The sequence below is a fragment of the Rutidosis leptorrhynchoides genome, chromosome 3 (genome assembly GCF_046630445.1).
Source record: "Rutidosis leptorrhynchoides isolate AG116_Rl617_1_P2 chromosome 3, CSIRO_AGI_Rlap_v1, whole genome shotgun sequence".
NCBI lineage: Eukaryota > Viridiplantae > Streptophyta > Magnoliopsida > Asterales > Asteraceae > Rutidosis > Rutidosis leptorrhynchoides.
Window position 1 is genome coordinate 460,779,972 of NC_092335.1, and position 23,824 is coordinate 460,803,795.

The window sequence follows — 23,824 nt, forward strand, 5'->3', positions numbered from 1 at the left end:
GCCAAGTCTTACTTCCCGACGAAGTAAAAATCTGTGAAAGTGAGTTATAGTCCCACTTTTAAAATCTAATATTTTTGGGATGAGAATACATGCAGGTTTTATAAATGATTTACAAAATAGACACAAGTACGTGAAACTACATTCTATGGTTGAATTATCGAAATCGAATATGCCCCTTTTTATTAAGTCTGGTAATCTAAGAATTAGGGAACAGACACCCTAATTGACGCGAATCCTAAAGATAGATCTATCGGGCCCAACAAGCCCCATCCAAAGTACCGGATGCTTTAGTACTTCGAAATTTATATCATATCCGAAGGGTGTCCCGGAATGATGGGGATATTCTTATATATGCATTTTGTTAATGTCGGTTACCAGGTGTTCACCATATGAATGATTTTTATCTCTATGTATGGGATGTGTATTGAAATATGAAATCTTGTGGTCTATTATTATGATTTGATATATATAGGTTAAACCTATAACTCACCAACATTTTTGTTGACGTTTTAAGTATGTTTATTCTCAGGTGATTATTAAGAGCTTCCGCTGTCGCATACTTAAATAAGGACGAGATTTGGAGTCCATGCTTGTATGATATTGTGTAAAAACTGCATTCAAGAAACTTATTTTGTTGTAACATATTTGTATTGTAAACCATTATGTAATGGTCGTGTGTAAACAGGATATTTTAGATTATCATTATTTGATAATCTACGTAAAGCTTTTAAACCTTTATTTATGAAATAAAGGTTATGGTTTGTTTTAAAAATGAATGCAGTCTTTGAAAAACGTCTCATATAGAGGTCAAAACCTCGCAACGAAATCAATTAATATGGAACGTTTTTAATCAATAAGAACGGGACATTTCAGAAGGCCAGGTAAATCTTCGGGAAATACCTCGGGAAAATCTCTAACAATATGAACATCACTAACGCTCTTCTCTTCTCTATCAGAATCAACAACATGGGCTAGAATAGCATGACAGCCTTTGCGAAGATGTTTATGAACTTTCAAACAGCTAATAAGATTTAGCTTTCTGCATTTCTTATCCCCAAAAACCATAAGCGGCTCTCCAACCACATTAGTAATACGAATAGCTTTATCATAACACACAATCTCAGCACGATTCACAGACAACCAATCCATTCCAATAACAACATCAAAACTACTAAGTTCAATCGATATCAAATCTATCTCAAAGTCTCTACCAGCCAAATTAATGTTACATTTACGATACACAGTCTTAGCAGTAAGCACTTTACCATTAGCTATCTCAACAACATAAGTATTGTCTAAAGGAGTTAACGGTGTTTTGATTTTTGGACTTAATTTACTCGACACAAAACTCAAATCAGCCCCTGAATCAAATAGTACATAAACTGATAAATCGTTGACCGAGAACGTATCCGTAACAAGTTTAGGATCTTCCTCAGCATCCCTGGCGTTAATGTTGAATGCTCTTCCACGTAGATTCTCAGTAGTCTTCTTGTTAGGGCAGGCATCACGGAAATGCCCCGGCTTACCGCATTCATAACACACTCTCTGATTTCCACCATTTCTCGACTTCCCATTACCATTACTATTCCCACCATTATTACCGGCATTATTACTACCACCCGCAGCAGGAGTAGCAGAACCCGGCAGAAGCACCGTACAATCTTTAGCAATGTGTCCCTGCTTGGAACACCTCTTACAAGTAACCATACAATAACCCTCATGAGCCTTATAACACCGAGGACAAATACGCTGATTACGGTTATTAAAACCATAAGTATCTTGTTTCTTCTGCTGACCTTGGTTCTGGTTGCGGTTATTATCCCACTTCCTTTTCCCATTATCAGCCTTCTTAACAACTTCCTCACTGGCTTCGGTCACACCAGCCTTACTTCTCCTCAAAATCTTGTCATTAAGTTTATGAGCCATAGACATAGCAGCTTCAATAGTCTGGGGTTCACTACACTCAACCCCATGCTCAATTTTCTAGGATAACCCATCAATATAAGCTTTAATCTTAAGATTCTCATCAGCATAAACATTTGGACACAACAAAGTCAACTCGAAGAACCTTTGCTCATAGGCATCTAATTCGGTGCCCTTCATTCTCAAGTTCTTAAGCTCGGCTTCTAATTTCTTAAGTTCACCCCGGGGACGGTAATGGGTGATCATTCTTTCCTTGAAATTATTCCAAGTCAAACCATACGCCACATCATTACCCAAACTACTAACCAAGTTGTTCCACCAAGTCAATGCACTATCCTTAAGAGTGCAGCTAGAAAAACTAAACTTGTCCTCCTCTCGGACTCGGCTAACCCTGAAAATAGACTCAATCTTTTCGAACCAACGAGTAAGTCCAATGGGTCCTTCAGTACCACTAAATTCTGGTGGACGACTCACCATGAATGTTTTGTGGGAGCATCCCACCTGGTTGTTGTTATTCGCATTTGCATTAGCATTAGCTGCTATAACAGCTGCTATTCCTTCGCAGATAAGTCTTTGCATACGGGCTTCGTTGGACTCGCGGGAAGGCATGATCTTCAAAACAGAATAACACAACTGTTAGTACTAAGAATAATACTAGTGTTATAAAGGAATAGATCGAACGCGAAAAGATTAACCATTAAAATAATAGTCAACGAACACTATGAGTAATAACATGACAGTTATGATCGTTATAGAAATAACCACCACATGCATACATATTTTATGATAAAATCATACAACATACATAGCACCTAACATACATGATCTACATTACGCATAATATAACATGCCAAGAGTCACAACATCAGAAATAAAATATGATAATGATAATAGATGTCATAAAGAAATAACCATCCATACATAATGAAAATATCCCATAACAAAACCTTAATAAAATCCTCGACAAAACGCCGTACATAACCCAAAAATGTATGTATAAAAGGACATTAAGTCTTATGAAATAAGTAATCAATCATGAATCATCATATCACATCTGCTTAGAGCGGGTGTGATAAGCTGGGCTGGCATGAGTCTCGGCAGGAGTCTCATACTTCCGCAACTTTCCCTTCACCTCCTCCAACTCTGTCTTCAAACCACGAACTATGCTCTCGAGAGCCTCGAACTTAGCGTCCACCTCACGATTACGCTTTCGGTTCTCGAACCTAAAATTATGCTTGAAACTGACAAACGAATCCATACTAGCTCGAATCTCGTCCATCACCTCGTTATGCGGCAAGGTACGCATACAGTCGCTGAGGGCATTAATACGCGTCCTGTCGTTGTAAGCTATAATCATGTGAGTGATGGTGGCCATGTAATAGTTAACAGGATCATCGATCAAAGGTTGATCAGCACGGCGCCTGGCAGCAGCTGAAGGAGCAGGAGCAGGAACGGAGTTTTTGCTCGAAGTCGACATCTGCAAACAGTAAAACCGCAAACCATATAAAACATAGAATAAATGCTTATGATATAACTCATACGAAATGAAATGCATAATAATGCTATAGCAAAAGGGTCGGGCTGTAGACTAGACTCTAATGCACCCTAAAAACCACGGGTTGACCACATTAAGACCGCCTAGTTCCCTACAACCAGAGCTCTGATACCAACTGTGATAACATCACAGTTGAGGTAAAAACCCACCCAGTGCCTTTCCTGAGAACAGGGTGACCACTGAGCGTACCTCAGACACTGATTTTACAGCCTGCGTCTCCACCACCGGCTAACCCTAGAAAGGGACCGCAAGGGGCAAGAGCCAATGCTTCGTTACAGCTAACACAGTGAGAACCCCCTCTACGATTAATCCGCTCAAAAATGGAATTAAACCAGCTCTGATACCAACTGTGATGGCCCCGTCAAAACACTTAACGGCTCCGTCACTTGGTCCCACAGCTTGATCGGTCTTAAATGAATTAAATAAACAACATTGCATTCTTTTATTTCAAAAGTTTCCCAAAAAGGAAATATACCAAAAATATGTAGTTTAACTCAACATCTTAAATATTCAAAGTTGACATAAAACATTGTCAACAAAACACCCACAAATTTAATTATTCAAAAAGAGAATGCAAGTTTAAAGTTTCATAATTGTTTAATAAAATCTGCCCAAATGCATGCAGACTCTTCTAACACAGCGAAAGCATCAAACAAACTCGAGTACATGTGAAAACATGCGGGTAAACTGTCAACACAAAGGTTGAGTGAATTATATGTTTAAATAACTGAATAAACTTTAGATCACAAGATTTAAAATGTTAGAAAACATTAAACATTATTCCATTATCAATGAGCCACCTGGTAACCACTTAACCCTTTATTTACCCTTGCCAAACACAATAAATATTATACATCGAACAGTGTATCTACAACAAAATACGAAGTACTAAACATTTCGATTATAAATTGCTAGTGCGACTAGCTCGAAATGGGGTTGTCAAACCCGATAGATCTATCCGTAGGATTCGCGTTCACCAGTATAAACCAGTGATTACAGTTACCATACTAGGAAATATTTTTGTTCAACTCATAACGAATAATTTAAATTTAATTGTCACTTGTGTCTAAACGTAAAATAAATTGCATGTAATCACATCCCAAAAATATACTTTGAAAAGTATGTAAAAACGGGACTATAACTCACCTTAATAGTAAACGAAGTAACCACACAATAAGCGAACAACAAATGAAGTAAAGTGATCATGAATGATCACAACGCCGACCTATAAATAAAGCAGGTCGATATAAATAACTAACTTAGGTCAAGTCTTAGTATGATAGCTATTGTACATGTTGCAAGTAGACATAGAACAATACTCAACATGCATCGGTTTGATCGGAACAGCGTACGGACACACACTTTCTATTTTTAGAAAGTTTCTATTTTTAGCAGGTTTCCATTTTTGGAAAGTTCCTATTTTTGGAAAGTTTCTATTTTTGGAAAGTTTCTATTTTAGGAAAGTTTCTATTTTTGGAAAGTTTCCAAATTTAGAAAGTTTTCATATTTAGAAAGTTTCTATTTTTAGAAAGTTTTTAAGTTAGGAAAGTTTCCTTAATTAGAAAGTCAACAAAAGTCAACTGAAAGTCAAAGTCGACCGAAAGTCAACTCAAAAGTCAACCTTGGTCAAACATAGTCAACATTAATTTTAAATGTGTAAGTTGTAATAATAATATAAGTTATAATGTTAAGTAATGTTAATTATGTATAATTATGTCATAACATAAGTTTAATTAAATTAAATTGAATTATTAAAGTTAACATAAGCTTAAATGATATAATTAATATAACATAAGTATTTAATTAATTAATTAAATATTAGTCATAATATAAATATTATTAATTAATAATAAATTTTAAATCATATCATAAGTATTATTAATTAATAATGAATTATTAATCATATCATAAGTTTATAATTATAATTATTAAATCATAAGTATTTAATAATTAAATTATAATTAAATAATAACTAAGTCTTATAATAATTAAATAGTTAATTAATCCTTATTATAAATCTTATAATAATAATCTCATAATAAAAGTTTAATACTTATCATAAGTAATTTTCATTAATAATAAAAGTATTATTAATCATAAGTTTAATTAAATCATAAGTAATAATTAAATGATATAATAAATATATATCATAAGTCTTAAATTATAATAATTACTTTTTATAACATAAGTAATTTAATAATAATGAAAAACATTATTTATATCATAAGTTTTAATAATTTAACCATAAGTTTTAATTAAAAGTTCATCGGGTCATATCTTGAGCCCCGGGCGTCGGTTTTCGGCGAGCCTTATATATATCTCCGCCTAATCAAACCACCCGACACATTGGTGCACTCAAGAACATCCCAAGAATAGTAACCAAGCCATGATGATCAGCCATTAAACAACTTGGAACTTTAATCCGTTCAAAATCACGTTTTAGCCATAACGGGTGATCCGTGGCTCGGACTTAGATGACCCGATGAAAGTTCATCCCATCATCAATCCTAACACACTAGTACACCCTAAAGACTCTAAAAGTGGTCACAAAGTCAGACCAAACTATGACGACCCGAAAATTTCTGACCAAATTTAAACTTAATCTTAATATGAAATCGACACGATAAGCAAAATCTGTAATATTGAAGTCTCAAAAACTTTGAACTGTGTTCATGTAAACATTTGACCTTTGACTATCTCCGATAATTCACGAACAATTGAGTGTAAGTAAAAATGTATATATGTGTGTGTGTATATATATATATATATATATATATATATATATATATATATATATATATATATATATATATATATATATGCAAAAGTATATAAAATAAATTGAAATAATAAGATATAATCATTAGTATTGAATATATAAAATAATAAACAAGGTAAAAATGGGATTATTAAAAATAAAACTATATATAAGAGTATAGGATTTCTATAAATAATTATTATGATATATTTCTGAATATATATAAATTTAAACTATTATATGTTATATAAGTAAAAAGATATAAAATGATATAATGTAAATTAAAATGAACCTATATATAAATAAATATGATTTCTATGTTCTATATTATAATAAAATGTATAGATAATAAATATTGAATAAAAGTTATTATATAATGTATTATATGATTAATAGATATGACATAGATAATAATATATGTATATATATATATATATATATATATATATATATATATATATATATATATATATATATATATATAATACAAGTTAAAATATATATGATTTAATATAATTACTTCCATTCTTGAAATAATTATTAATATTAAATCATGATTAATAATATTAAGATATAAATTTGATATTTGATATATATATAAATTGTTATATTATTATAATTATTATTATTATTATTATTATTATTATTATTATTATTATTATTGTAACAAGTATTATTATAATTAGTATTAATAAAATTAGTATTATTATTATAATTATCATTAATAATATTATTATTAATTTCATTAAGATTAATATGACTTATTATTTGAATTACTCTTATTATTATAAATATTATTATTATTTGTATATAAATTATTATTAATATAATTATAAATATTAATAATAAATATATAATTGGTACGTACGAATTAAGCAGCCCATTTATATTGAATATATGCTTTTGATTTTGTCTTTGCCTTCAAAAATCATTTTACAATCGTACAATTAGTTGAAAAGGAGGAGATCTGTTTAATATCTTTATTCCCTGCTTGAAATTTTTATCCCTAATTTGTTAACCGTCGACCTCAACATCCAATACAACCAAAAATCAATCAAATCATAATCTCTGTTTCAATTATTCAATTTCAATTCATATGTCATATACATAATGCCATACGCGTCTGTTAAGAGGATCCAAAATCCAAAAGAAGTCGAAAAGCATATGAACACCTCTGTTCGTGTACCCTTTTTACAATAGCTCAATTCTAAACGATTCTTCAAAATATATTAATACAGTCTTGTTAGGTATTTTTCAAACAAACTTTCTGTAAAAAATCTCAGCTTCCAATTCATTATATCCAGTGAGAATTTTCGAGTCAAAATTGTAATTACAAAAGTCAACTAAATTGTTCTTGAGAAAAATTGGAATTCATTTTTATGATTCAAGATAAATTGATGGGTGAGAAAGATTCTAGGAGTGAATTAAAACCTACTTCGTGTTATAAGTTTTGTCCAAAACGATCTTGAATTCAAAAATCATGTTTGAGTTGTTTATTTAATTTTTTTTTCTTCTTCGCGACTGCAACTGGGTTGCTGTTTCTTTAATTATTTTTTTTTTGTGTTAAATTCTCACAACCTGACAATACTGTTTTGATTACAGAATAAAAATGTATTTTTTTTATTGCTGTTATGAATTTCATCTGGGTTCTGTCGATTGAAATTAAGGAAGAGGAAGAAGAATAGAAACATAATAGTAATACGGGATATAAGGAAATGGAAAAGGGTTTAAATCAGATAAATAGGTGATAGAGCCATGGTTAAGGGTGTTAGCGGGTTTGCGAGTGGTCAGGGGTTCGAGCCCGGGCATGGGCTGCTATTTCTTTTTAGGACACTTTCTTTTAAGGTAGTATTTTATTTATTTATTTATTATTATTATTATTATTATTATTATTATTATTATTATTATTATTATTATTATTATTATTATTATTATTATTATCATTTTTATTATTATTGTTATTGTTATTATTATTGTTATTGTTGTTATTATTATAACTATTATACAATTAGTAAGTATCATTTATTATTATGATTATAGTTACAATTATTATTATTATTATTATGTCAATATTAATAATATGATTTCTATTATTATCATTTTAGTTAGTATTATGTAATATCACTAAATATTAATAGTATTATTATTATTATTATTATTATTATTATTATTATTATTATTATTATTATTATTAACATTGATATAAGTATGATTATTATTATTATTATGAATATGATTATTATTATTATTATTATTATTATTATTATTATTATTATTATTATTGTTATTACAAAAATGACACAAACTATTATTATTATTATTATCATTAATATTAGTATTAATATCTTTTTATAAATAATAGAAATATTAGTATTGACATAAGTAATATTATTATCACGAATATTATTATTGTGTAATTACTAAAACCATTATCATGACTATCATTCACAGTAAAATTAATATTTTTACGGTTATCCTTATTAATATCATTATTATAGAATTATTAACATTAATATCTTTATTAGTAATATTAAGTAATATAATTATTATCATTTTTACTATTATTAATATTACTCTAGTATTATTATAACTATTATTTTTACAAACAACAAATTATTCATATAAAAATATATATAATAATCATCACTTAAATATATAAATATTTTTATTTAAAATATATAAAATGAAAATATAATGAAGTAAATAAGTTATTGATGCAAAAATTACATCACTAATAATAATATATAAATTTGTTCGATTACGATTATACATTTTAATATATACAAATGATATAGGTTCGTGAATCCGAGGCCAACCCTACATTGTTCAGTTGTTAAATATCGTCAAATGTATTTTTACTACAAAATACAGTATGGTGAGTTCATTTGATTCCCTTTTACTCTTTACATTTTTGGGACTGAGAATACATGCGCTGTTTTTATAACTGTTTCCTAAATGCTTTTGAGATATATTTTTGAACTGAGAATACATGAACTGCTTTTATAAATGATTGACGAAATAGACACAAATATTCAAAACTACATTCTATGATAGAATTATTTGGATTCAGAGGTTCGATTTAGTAGTTAACGAAGAGATGATTTTGCATTGCGTACGCATTAGCTCCCGTTTTAACTACCATCGGAGGGATGATTTTGCATTGCACGCACGCACTAGCCCCCGATGTATTGTATTGTATTATAGTCGACTTTGTAGTTGGTAACGGAGGGATGATTTTGCATTGCGTACGCATTAGCCCCCGTTTCAGCTACCCTCGGAGGGATGATTTTGCATTGCGTACGCATTAGCCCCCGTTGTAAGAATTATATTGTATTAACTACCACGGTGAGATGATTTTGTCATTGCACTACGCATTAGCTACCGTTGGTGAGTTGTTTGAAAGGTTTCGGTGTTCTTTATATGAATGATTTTACAGCAGGAATAGACCTGCACAGATTGTTTTCTAATTATGAGTATCTTGTGGTCTATTAAAATGATGAATTTTATTGTTTACGGTAAACCTATGAACTCACCAACCTTTTGGTTGACACTTGAAAGCATGTTTATTCTCAGGTATTAAAGAAATCTTCCGCTGTGCATTAGCTCATTTTAAGGATATTATTTGGAGTCATTCATGGCATATTTCGAAAGACGTTGCATTCGAGTCATTGAGATCATCAAGATTATTATTAAGTCAATTATAGTTGAATGTATTATGAAATGGTATGCATGCCGTCGACTTTCGTTGTAAAGAAAGTTTGTCTTTTAAAAACGAATGCAATGTTTGTAAAATGTATCATATAGAGGTTAAATACCTCGTGATGTAATCAACTATTGTGAATCGTTTATAATGTATATGAACGGGTCATTAAACAAACCTGGTACAATTCGTTTTCACAATTTAATTCCAACAAAATACCATTTTAATCATATCTAGAGCTCCGGGAATCGAAATGACATGAATCCGGAGTCTAAAATTAATGTCTTGATGAGAGGAACTCATCTAGACACTTTAATTTCACTTTTATATCAGTTACATAACCAGAAATGAACAAAAATGCTGCTGTCCCAAATTAATCAAACCGAAAACATGTATAATCGAGCATTTCTACGCATACAATCATCAATACAATAACATGAAAGTATCATACTATCAATATAACATCAAAATACAAAAAATTAAAGAAAAATTAAAAATCTAGGATTAGAGTTTATACCCTATTCATGAATCAAATGGTAAAGATGTGTAGAGGAGATCGTGTAGAACGCGTTGTTGTAATTTATATGATGATCCAAGCAAGAAATTGTTGCAAGATGATGATGATGGTGGTGCTTGGTGGCGTCGTCCGAATGGGATGGGGTAGGCCCCACATGTGGGCCAAAGTTTATAAATGATTAAATCCTTGTGGCCCAAATGCTCGAACGAAACCCGAAACGCGAAAACAAGACTACGCGATTGAAAAATTCGGAGAGATAACAAATACGCGACGAAAAATATATATAAATACTATATATAATCATATGACATTAAAATATCATATTTAAAATAACTAGGACTTAAAAATCCTAAAAGCTTGACCGTTGGTTTGAAAACCGAAAAGATCCGCTGGATAGAAATTCGCGACACGTAGAAACGTATAACTTAAAATATGAATACAAATATTCACATAGCACATAATAATTAATATATTATTACAAAAATAATAATAATAATAATAATATAGGTCATAGAAATGACGTGGCACGAATAACAGTTAACGGTCGTTAAATAATTAACGGTAAAAGATAACGGAAAAAGTAGGGTCGTTACAATCATCAACAAATTTTGATTTAGAGGAAAAATATTCTCATAAAATTTAACATTTCTTGAAAAAAGAAAACTTCTGTTTTCTAAATTTAAAAATTTATAACCTTTTTGCACATTACCAAAAACAATGAGAATCACTTATAAGACCTGATAGAAAATTTATTTTCTGTATTTAAAACAGTTGCATAACACAAACAACCAAAACATCTGAGGTGAGAGAGACTAGGTTTTTTTTTTAAACACATATTCATAAGGAGTCTTTTCAGAGAGAACACTTGAAGGAGTCCTGTTAATCAAGTAACAAGCAGCTAAAATACACTCACTCTACATATTTAAAGGTAACCCCCCTTGAAACATAAGGGCCCTTGCTACATTTAACAAGTGCATATGTTTCCTCTCAGCTATGCCATTTTGTTGTGGAGTGTAGACACAAGAAGTTTGATGCACAATACCATTTAACCTTAAGAAATTGTTCATTTTATTATTCACAAACTAAGTACCATTGTCACTCCTTATGACTTTAATGGTTTTATTAAACTGATTCTTAATTAGTTGAACAAAAGTTTGAATGTTATCAAAAGTATCTTTATTTTTAAGAAGATATATCCAAACAGCTCTTGAAAAATCATCCACAATGGTTAAGAAATTTTTAAAACCTTCTTTACTTTGAACTTTAAATGGACCTCAAAGATCCAAATGTATTAAATCACCTATCCCTTGTGACTTATGATCACTAAGGGGAAAGGGTTCCCTGGTTTGTTTTGCCTTGTGGCATATATCACAGGGACAATTTTCTTTAAAATCTTTTAAATCCAGTTTATGCCTTAAAACCTTCAAGACTTGATGAGATGGATGATATCGGCTAAAAAGTCACGTTTTCACCCCGGTATTAAGGCCTAAAAACAAGAAAGATTCAAACTTTATTGGCAAAATACCCACTTCGTCTGTTAGAATTGAAGAAAAAGTAATTACGAAGACGGTGCAAAATGAATCAAGAGAAACGGAGCTAAAACGAAGATTCTAGAGCGAAAACGGTGAAAGACAAGAAATCAAGTTACGATCCAGGAATTTCAGCTGACCAGGCAAGCCAAACGGCCTACCTGGCTCACAAACGGCCTACCAAATGGCTCAGATAAACGGCCCCTACAAACGAGCTGGTATGGCAAATGGCCCCTGCAAACGGCCTGCCAACCGTTTGCAGGCAAAAATCCAAGCTTATTTAAAGGGTCTTTGTCATTCATTCCACACACACTTCAATTCACTTCTTTCTCTCTCTTATACAATAGTCATACTCTCAAGGTCTTCGACTCCGTGCGGGAAACCTAGTACCCGGAGAAGAACGCTGAAGATTGTATTAGGAGCGGTCTGGAGTTTGAAGTTGTCACTTTTGTATTCGGAATTTCTTTAATCTACTGGTACTTCTATCCTTTATCTTTATATAATGTCTTCTATAATTATGTTCTGTGATATTGTTGCCATGATTAGCGAGTAGTTATCTTTAGTGTATGCTATGATGTAAGCAGTTATAATGACGAAATAATGTTATGGTTTGTGTATGTTGTTGAAATGCTTTCCGATTATGCTTTGAACTCAATCGCTTTTCTAACTAATAGAACGTAGCTATTGGCTCTGTTATTGGGAAGTCACGAACCCCGATTCAGAGTACACTATCAGTGTCACCCCTTGTTAAGAGAAGTCTATCGGATACAACGTAAGATCGACTAAGGCACACCGGTTGTAGTAAGTCTATCAAGCTTTGGATTCTGACTGAGGACTCTTTCATAGTGAAACATCTGACTAGACCCTTAGTACATTGTCGGTCCCAGACCATGCTAGTGTAGTCACCAAGCATAAAAACTTCGTACGTGCATGCTGAAGCACAACGGTTGTTGTAAGCTGTACCTCTGCTAAGTAAGGCCATGGAACACGGCCAGTGTTGATTAGTACACTGCACCATAACGCGCTCTCAAGCATTGCACCCCGCTTAAGGGATTCTTTGTTAATTAAGGAACTGTTTGTTTAAACACATAAAGGATTGGACCGTTAGGATAACCGAATGTGTTCATGGAAGTTAACCTGACTTGGCCATGGTGTTCTCTATGGTTGAACTCTTTTTAAGGGCCTAACTATCTTTTAAAACCAATCATTAATGAAAGCATTGAAACACATCATGTCTCTCGGATATGGTAAACCATGTATTCTATTATGCTTAAGAAAGTTTAGACCTTTGTGGAATGTTAATACGTCACCCAACTGAGTCGCTCAATTGGATGAGCCGTCTGAACGTGTATGCCTGTAGTCAGACTGCACGGGCGTTGGGGGTAAGGGACGTTGTTGTCTATTCAAAATCTTCAAGCCTATCGCATTACCCAGTGACATGTCTTACGACAGGGACGTTTAGGACCAGTGTAATGAATACAAGGCCTCTGCCTATTCATGAGCCAGCATTCCATAATCTCGGTAGAATAACTGATGAAATCATAGTATGCACTTGTTTTAAGTTTATCTAAATTACGAATTTTATCGCATTTACTTTATATGTCTTATAAACTAGAAAATCCCAAAAATTAGGTAACCACTACTCCTTCATAACTATCTTAAGCTTTGATATAGGTTCGATTCTACTGATATCTTAAAAATACGACTCTAGGTCATACTTCCCTTACTCATAATAAGGAGTAGTACGATTTAGGCCTCGCTAAATATAAATTTAAAACAGTACCCCCTCTTGGTGGTTGATTCTGACGTGTTGCGACCTAACGACACCGCACAAATAAAACCGTCCGTTTCGGCCATATCAATGGATGACCAAGCCTTGCATGCCACAACTAAGCAGAAACATAATGCACACACACATTACAAGTCATACCTAACACATTCATATTGTAATCATCAAACACATATAGACCACCAGATTCACTACCAGTCCCTAATGCTGTCTTGGCTTTCAAATCCTGAATAAAACATTTATTCTCATCAAAACTGACAGTTAACTTACTATCTTTAGACAACTTATGAACAGACAAGAGACTAACACGGTATTCAGGAACAACCAACACATCATATAAAATCACATTATTTGAAAGCTTTAAATTTCCAACTTTAGTAACTTTAGCTTGAGTTCCATTAGGATGACCAACAATTAGGTTTAATTGAGATATATCAACAAATTTATTTAGTCCAACTTCAAACACAGTCATATGTTGGTTTGCACTTGAATCAGTGATCCACCCTTGACTTTTGTTTTTGAATTTATCATTAATATGACCATTAAAAAACTTCTTAGAATTTGAATTGAAATAAACATTATGATTCACAATTTTACCTGCCATATTAGAACTAGCATCCACAGGAGTATCATTATCATTTAACAAACTAAGAAGCTTCATTAATTGATCATTAGTCAAACTAGCCGGAGCTGTCCCTGGTAAATCATCTTTGGTAACACTGTTATTGGAGTAATTTTTATTTCCAGAACTGTTATTATAGTTATTAGCATGATTACCACTAGTTCTTCTCCTAAAAAAAGGAGGATACCTAACAATTTCATAACATCTTTCAATTGTGAGACCAGTTTTGTTACACTTTTTACACTTTAAGTTTTGATTTGAACTTCTATTTTTATAATTATTACCATTATTGCCATAGAAGTTACCAGAATTGTTACCACTCTTAATAAAAGTGTTATTAGCTTGAGTAATAAAAGCACTAGCTTGAGTTTTAACAGTTTTATCTGATGAGATTCCTTTATAAGATTATTCTCTTGAAATTAAAGCATATGCTTCTTTTACATCCATAACAGCATCCCTAAGTAAAATATTACTTCTAACAGTTGAATATTCATCACTTAAGCCCATTAAAAACTGCATTAACTTCATCATCTTTGTGTGTTCTTTATGTGATGTAGCTGCAGTTGCACCACATGTACAAATTGGTGAGGACACCATAGCATCATATTGTTTCCACAAAGTATTAAGCTTATGATAATATTCAGAAAGTGAATTATCATTCTGTTTTAGAGTATTAATTTGATGATGTAAGTTATATATAATAGAAGTATCTATTTTATCATAGGTTTCTTTAAGCTCATTCCACACATCAGTTGCATTAGAAGAAAAAAATTGGCCACAATATAGGTCTTCAGTTACAGACCCAAGAATCCAGGACAGTACAATTGAGTTGCATCTATCCCATTGAGAAGCAAGAATCTATTTATCTATAAAAGTTGAGTTCCAAGATAGTAAATGAGGTTTACTCTTTGTTAGTATTAAATATGATGATTTACCTCAATAAAATAATTTATCTTTATTGAAAAATAAAAAGTTAAAACTTCACGTATTCTAACCTCTATTTAGTAATGTCTATTCAATTGCATTGTAGAGTGCTTAATATTCTAATTGCATTAACAGATACAATTACTTCTCATTGATATCTAAAATGACAATTATTTAGTTTAAATTAATTTAGAAATCAATAATCGATCTTTTTATTTTCCAATGAGTTATATATACAACGTCTATATTCTCTGAAAACAAAACATAATGAGGTTTACTCTTTGTTACTATTAAATATGATGATTTACCTCAATAAAATAATTTATTTTTATTGGAAATAAAAAGTTAAAACTTCACGTATTCTAACCTCTATTTAGTAATGCCTATTCAATTGCATTGTAGAGTGCTTAAAATTCTAATTGCATAATTAACAGATACAATTACTTCTTATTGATAACTAAAAGTCTAAAATGACAATTATTTAGATTAAATTAATTTAGAAATCAATAATCGATCTTTTTATTTTCCAATGAGTTATATTTACAACGTCATTTATATTCTCTGAAAATAAAACATGATGAGGATAAAAGCTGTTTATGAAATGATATAAGGGAACAAGATAGCAATATGTTTTACCACCACCAGTTTCAATTGCAACCACAACGTCATTCCAAAAAGTATAGCAGTTATTAAAGTATCACTACAACATATATGTTAGAAAGATCTTAAGATAACTTATCGTTAGCAATTCTTAAAGCTGGCCAGATTTATACTGTGATTGATACTCCAGTATTCATTAACTATGATAGGATTTATTGCAATGTAGCCCAACAAAAATTTGAATGTACCACACTACCACAGTATACTAATTTCCTACTCCTTCAAATAGTCCAAACAATATGATCCTTCTATTTTATTGGTATAAAACTTACTACAAATGAGAATATCAATTGCACCATTAGGAATGAGAGATATACTAATGCCTTTTGGTTGTGTTCTCAGTCTGCAGTTCATTCTTAAAAGAGGAAGACGATGCAATAATTTCTTGCGTACTTTTTTTAGAAGAATAAATCATGATTACATGAGTGTTGTTTTCGTGGGGATGCACCCTATGAAGATGCACTTCATGAAGATGACCAAACATTGAAAGATTTTTTCGTGTGGATCCAAAACCATTGAAGGTAAAATAGGCCAACAACTTAAATGTGTTTACATGGGATTCATTTTTATTTTTATTTCTCTATATGTTATAAAAGTATCAGAAAACGGTTATTTTTAGATATAGGTGAAATATTTCTATTTTTATATATATTTTTTTCCTTTTTTAAAACACAAGCAAACATTTTATTATTAGAGTTGAGTTGTAGATTGTACAAGTAAAATTTTATATGAAGGAAATGGGGTTATTTCACTTTTGATTACATGAGTCTTTGAATAGTATATAGATTTACGCTACAATATATATGCTAACTATCAAAATAATAATAAATTGCAAAGTGATGGAAATATAATTTTACATTTTAGTATCAGAGTTATGAATGATCATCCGATTAAATCTTTAAGTTTCCTATTTTAACAATAAAATTTTAAGATGTCTTACAATTTCCATACTTTATGTTAGAAAATGATAATCTATATCTTTTGGAGTATGTAAAACATTCAAACAATGTTAAGACCCCGCAATTACACCAAAATTCTACAAAAAATCATCCACACAAGTATATGTAACATGAATCCACTTAATTATTAAATTGATTAGTTGATTAAACAACTAATTATAATTATTATAAATGGAATAAACATTCCTATGTAAGAATCTAATATCTCAAGATGAAATTAAGCATCATTAATCGTAACTAACATTCTATTACAGAATAACAAATTTTTCAAAAAAATTGTGATTAAATTTTTATATCATCTAATTAACTAATGTATATTACTTTACCTCAAATTTCATAACATTATACAACACATTTCTTACAAACTCCACATCAACAATGTCCTTAGTCAATATTACCAACATCTTAACCTTTATTGATGATATTACCGATCCTTTTTAGGTAACCTCAAGCTTTTCACCTTTATCATATACCAATTCAAATGAATTATATAATATTGAAACGTGGGACAAGATGTGCAACGCACGGGCTTTGCTACCTAGTATCATCAGTTTGACTCCTAACAACAGTTGCATTAATAAAACCAATTTTATTCTTAGTAGATAAAGCCAATTTCATAGATCTACTCCAAATATTGTAATTTTATGTGCCTTTTAGTTTGATAGATATTATTGGTGTTCCAGTTGTATCATTAGAATGAAGGTAAACTGGATCACTAAAATCCAACTTATTAATCTGAGTAGCAGAAGTAGCACCTCCACAACTATCACCCATATTTCATAGAAACAAACAAGAATGCAAGAAGTAATAACAAAAGAACAATCAATCGACTAATCAATCCAACGTGTGCTTGACCAGGTTTTCACAAGTTTCAAGAACTTGGATCAAAGTTGGGCACAATGATTAATTAATCTATTAATTGTATAACAAATAATCACAAGAAAACAATTAAGCAAATAGGAAAACCAAATAATATGAATAAACGCGAGCCTCCCCTTTGAAGATCAAAAGAAATCAGAGAGAAGACGAAGAATAAGCAGCGGAAGTCTTTTTCAACAGGTAGGAACCCTAACCCTAATTTTTGACAATTTAGGGTTTCGATGAATATCACCACCCACAGTTCACCAATTGACAAACGAACCTACACAAACCTCTTTCAATCTTCAAGAGATCTCAAACACAACCAATGAACACCGAATCACAAAGAAACCCTAAAACTTCTCGATCGAACAAAATCTAGAGCGTACCCGCTCTGATACCATGTAAAATTATGTAAATCAACAATTATTCAACCACAATTACACAATCTGTAGTGAATATGCACAAGAATCAATCTAGAAACAAGATTACAACCCAAATCACTCAAATATATCAACCGTATTTGAATAGAGCAAATACAGGAACTAAACACACCTCACAATCAAACCACAAGATGTGGAATGATTAACAAATCACTCAATAAAAGAGGAAATTAACAAGGATTGTAACTGTAGAATAGTATCAATCAAATGAGAGAAGAAGCCAAAAAACGTGTAGATGAAAATGTGTGTCTTGAACCCTAATCTGAGAGATGATTAGGGTTATATACTCCTTCGATCCAAACTTTGCAAAATGTCAACATTGGCCCCTCTACTTGAATTGTTGAAAGAATCAACACTAAACTCTTCTTTTCATCATCTTTAACAATAAACATAAATTAAGAATAAATTAAACTGAAGTAGGCTGCAACTTGTAATCTCAGCAAGATACCTGCATAAAATTCTAGAACAAACCGCAAATAAGTAAATAAAAATAAATGATTTCAAAATAAGTTTGAAATGAATTATTATTTTGAACATACCACATGTCTAGGGACTACTAAAGCGATAAAGCTGGTGTGGTCTTGTCATAGACAAGTTATATATGATTTGGTCCAGTCTCACACAAATGGAAAATCCCGTCTAACATGACCATGTCTTTCTTTTGTCAGTGAATGAAGGTTGAGTCAACTGCCAAAACAAATAACGGTTCCAGCCATTTCGAGAAGATGTTTCAACCCATCAGGGCGAGTCTACATAGTGTCTCGTAGGGTCACGGCACACCGCTAGTTTGAAAATTATCGGTAGAAAATATCATGTAAATTGTATATGACACCACTAAATTTAGCTGGAGGACCCCATATTTTTTACGCATTTATAGTGTTTTCCTTTAAAATGTATTGGACATCACTATATTTAACTACTCGGACCCAATATATTTTTCTAACTTATAGTTTTTTCTTTTTAAAGTAAATAAACAATCACTAAAATAGTATTAAAATATAATTAGTACTGAAAAAAATTTCAAGACCCCATTGAATTTGCGTCATGAAATCTCCATTGCAACCCATACTTTGATTCCTAAATTTCATGCTTTATTTATGGTTCCAATTTACCTGCATTATTTGCTAATAGAAGTTTCGCTATTAATAATACATTTTAATTTAATACGGAGTATTCAAATATCTAAGTTTATGGTTTCGGTTTGTTTGAGTTACCATCTTACTAGTAAGACAGTAGTTGTGTTTTAATTCGGTTCTTTAACAGGTCCTCAACTAGTAAAGTGGAAACAAAGTAAAAGGTTCGACCTGTTTAAAATGTACTCAAAGTGCATTCACTTGCATAGAATGATTAAACTTTCATCATTGATTCATTTGATAAGTCACATTTACATAAAAAGTAGATCGTATTATGAGATCGATTTACATTTAAAAATCTTGTTCGAACGAATGGTAAACAAGTAATCATCGGAAAAACACACGCATTCATAAAAAAAAACGATGACTAAATCGGAACTACGAACTAAAAGATATGATCGTTCAAAGTTCGAACATGAGTCAGAACACAGAAGAGGAGTTAGAACACAAATATGTTCGAATTAAGTGTATATTTTGGGACTTAGAACAAATACTTATTCGAATATGAGTTAGAACATAGTAGCATGTGTTAGAACAAAATTTTGTTCGAATGGGTCGTGTATACTGGAATTTTTTTTTTAAAGTGTAAATTGTTATACTTTTTTAAAAAAAGTGTATCTGAGTGAATTTCTCTGACAAACAATACAATTGAAGTAAATACAATTGATTAGACTCATTAGGATGTATCAACAACACCAAACATAAAGATGATGATCGGTAAAATAAATGTGAATTCTTAAGATGTTATTGAGTGTTGAATTATGTAAAACCGTTAGGGTTTAGAGTTTAGGGTTTAGTGTATGCATACTTCGTATTACTCCTCATCCGTTCATCTGTTCACAAGAAAAGCACGGGTTTCTATAATACTTTTTTTTTTAATTTATAATTTCATTTTACTTTACTTATATTTTTTTTATCTTACATAAATACATTAAGGTTATATAAACGAACTTATCTCCTTATTCTTTTCTATTTTTCTTTATAAAAGTGCATAATTAATTTAAAACTGTTATAAAATATCTAGATTGTGTTATAAAATATCTAGACTGGATGTTAATTTTATTATTATTATATTTCTTGCATAGTAATATTTTATACTATAAATAGACATGTATGGTAACCATTTAAGGTGCACCATTTCTCTTGAAATATCAATATCAATATTTCTTCTCTCCTTCTTCTCTCTTTTTCTCTCTTTGTTCTTATAACCATTAAAGGTAGTTATAAGCCTATTGAATTATAACACGTTATCAGCACGAAAAGCTTAGTGTAATTAAAAGATATCTCAAACGATCACGAATCACTAATCAAGGTATGAAATTATTAATAATTTTCAGACTCGAATATATCAAATTTTGGACTACTAACATTTATATTTATGTTATTTAAGTTATATATGGTCGGTTATACCACCTGAATTATATTTCTGTAATCTAACTTTTACTAACTTCACTAACATTTATATTTATGTTATTTAAGTTATATATGGTCGGTTATACCACCTGAATTATATTTCTGTAATCTAACTTTTACTAACTTCACTAACATTTATATTTATGTTATTTAAGTTATATATGGTCGGTTATACCACCTGAATTATATTTTCTGTAATCTAACTCTTATTAACTTCACTAACATTTATATTTATGTTAATAAGACCTCATGATTGTACGCAACACGTCATTTGACAACACGGTACTTTATGTACGCAACACGTCATTTGACAACACGGTACCATGGGTCGAGATTAATTCCGATCAATACGAATACGACGGGGTCTTTATATGTTATCTAACATTTATGATTACTTATGCAATTAATCATTATTTATTTCATGCATACTAATGTTTATTCTTAAATTTATAATTTTAAAAGTTAAAATAAAAAAATAGTTTGTATTTTTATTAAAAGTAAATCTTAAAAGTTAAAATAAGAAAAAGTAGTTTGTACTTTTATTAAAAGTAAATCTTAAAAGTTAAAATATAAAAAGTAGTTTGTATTTTTATTAAAAGTAAATCTTAAAAGTTAAAATAAGAAAAAGTAGTTTGTATTTTTATTAAAAGTATATCTTAAAAGTTAAAGTAAGAAAAAAAAAAAGGGGATGGTAAAATGGAATAGTTTTTTTGTCAAAAATGAAGTATTGAAAATGAAGTGGTCTCCTTCTATAACTAAAAAAAAATATATACTTTTATCAAATGAATTTTTTTGTGGCCGACAATTTCAAACACGAGTCCGTGTTTAGTTTATCAAGAATATCTCTTGCTTTGGTGAAAGGTCACGATCACGATATCAGGTGTTGTGAAAGAATTAAAAAATTGGTCAAGTGGCCTTTTAAAAACTAGAAAAAAAATTTAAACAAAAAGTTTTTTTTATATATTTATAATTTACGGGTAACGTAAAAAAAAGGAAGTTTTTTTTAAAAAAAAAAAACAAAGAAAGTGTTTAAATGAGTTTTACAGAAAGGGGGAAAGCAAAGTAAAAAAAAAAAACTTTTTTCCAAACAAAGGTAAATGAAAGTAGGACTTAATACAAGAAAAAAGTAAACATCTCCTAGACGTGATAAAATCTATCAATGATAAGTATTAGACTTGATGAGCTAAATGTGACAAAAATGTTTCAACATGTCTTATGTTAATTTTCTAAAATAAGTTATTATTATTCCGAGTTTAACACATATACATATGTTAATTAAAAACAACCTTTTTGTTCTTATGTAGTGTTGGGTTGCAATTTTGGTTGTATGCCATAATTCCATCCAGTAGAGTGACAATAGAAAACTTTTGATGATAATCAATAAAAAACTTTTTTCCAAACTTGTCAAATGTTTTGTTAAAAACGTGACCGTTGAAAAAAGGAGGTTGAATAATAAAACTTAAAAAACAAATTATTTTTTTTAAGAGTGTGCATCAAAATGGCCCGTTTAATAATGGGGAGTAAAAATATAGTCAAATTGTTTCAACGAACAAGGGTTCAATTGGATGTCTCTTAAAAAAAATCCGCGGGTACGGATGATGGATCCAATGGATCCGCATCCACGACCCGCGGGTGCTATCCCTAATTGTGACAAGTACAAATCAACTAAAAGTCTAAAAAATAAATGCTCTTATAGGGACCAAATGTTCACAATAATTGCCTAAGCTAGATATGAAATAAATAGTTCATAAAAAAAAAAAAGGTCGTTGTGCGTTTTCGGGATGATAGCCGAAATACACTTACAAAAGTATGTCAGCCGTCAATTCTTTATGGCCATATCAACGTAGATCAATAAAATCATTTATGGTTTTGATAAAAGATTAATTAAAAATTAATTGTTTTTTGGTCTTGGATTCTCGGTAACAAAAGCAAAGGTTGTTTTTGGTTGCCACAACAAACAAGACAGAGGTTGTTGACTTTTGTTGTTAAACATGGCACAAGTGAACAATAACAATAGATTATTGTTTTTGAAAAGAATAATGATGCGTTAATTTTATTGTATAAAATAAAATTAAAGAAAATGGTTTTCATTGATGACTATGAACAAACGCAAACAAAGTGTTTGTGGTATTTGGTGATTAAAAAAAAAGTGCATCTAAAGCTTCTACTGAAAATAATATGCATCTAAAGCTTCTACTGAAAATTAATGTGCAAGGTACAACGTATAACTATATGGTCAAATTCATTTGAGCCTTCGGAGTCACAAGTATATGATGTATATATATATTACTCAATTAACAAAATAGTAAATCTAAATTAATTCATATGAATAGTAAAACGAAATTAATTAATTTACTATTCACATAAAAAAGCGCATTTGATAAAAAGCGCATCGCATATGATAAGCGCATATGATAAAAAGCGAATATGATGAAAAGCACAACGCATATGATGAAAATCTCATATGATTAAAAGCGCATATGGTGAAAAACACAGCGCATATGATTAAAAGCGTATATGGTGAAAAGGATATATGATAAAAAAAAACACATATGGTGATTTATAAAAAAAAAAAAACACATATGGTGATTAATGGAAAGCACATATGGTGATTAATGAAAAGTATATTGTGAAAAAGAATCACAAATGTTTCTTGAAAGAATTCAAGGTAAGATATATGAACCAATTCATCCATCATGTGAACCATTTTGATATTTCATGGTTCTAATAGAAGCATCTAGCGGATGGTCTCATATTTGTATGTTATCAAGCCGTAATATGGCATTTGCAAAGTTTCTTGCACAAATTATTAAATTGAGAACACATTATTCTGATTACACCATTAAAAGGATGAGACTTGATAATGCTGGTGAGTTAACATCTCAAGCATTTAATGATCATTATATATCTACAGGGATTGTTGTTGAACATCCAGTTGCTCATGTGCATACACAAAATTGGTTTAGCTGAATCAATAGATAAACGCTTACAGCTAATAACTAGACAATTGATAATGAGTACAAATCTCTCAATATTTATAT

The 23,824-nt window shown here is 30.5% G+C and overlaps 1 protein-coding gene across 1 annotated transcript in view; it reads right to left on the reverse strand.

The window, feature by feature from the left end:
- The window catches only part of LOC139901601 (uncharacterized), a 107,223-nt gene extending 92,233 nt beyond the window's left edge, over nucleotides 1-14,990 (reverse strand). Inside the window, exons 1-4 of the mRNA XM_071884295.1 lie at nucleotides 14,835-14,990; nucleotides 13,899-14,714; nucleotides 12,144-12,227; nucleotides 3,206-3,400 (exon numbers count right to left, since the gene is read on the reverse strand). Coding sequence (XP_071740396.1) covers nucleotides 3,206-3,400; nucleotides 12,144-12,227; nucleotides 13,899-14,714; nucleotides 14,835-14,990 — 1,251 coding nt within the window. The remainder of the gene's footprint in view (nucleotides 1-3,205; nucleotides 3,401-12,143; nucleotides 12,228-13,898; nucleotides 14,715-14,834) is intronic.
- Nucleotides 14,991-23,824: the final 8,834 nt, after the last annotated feature.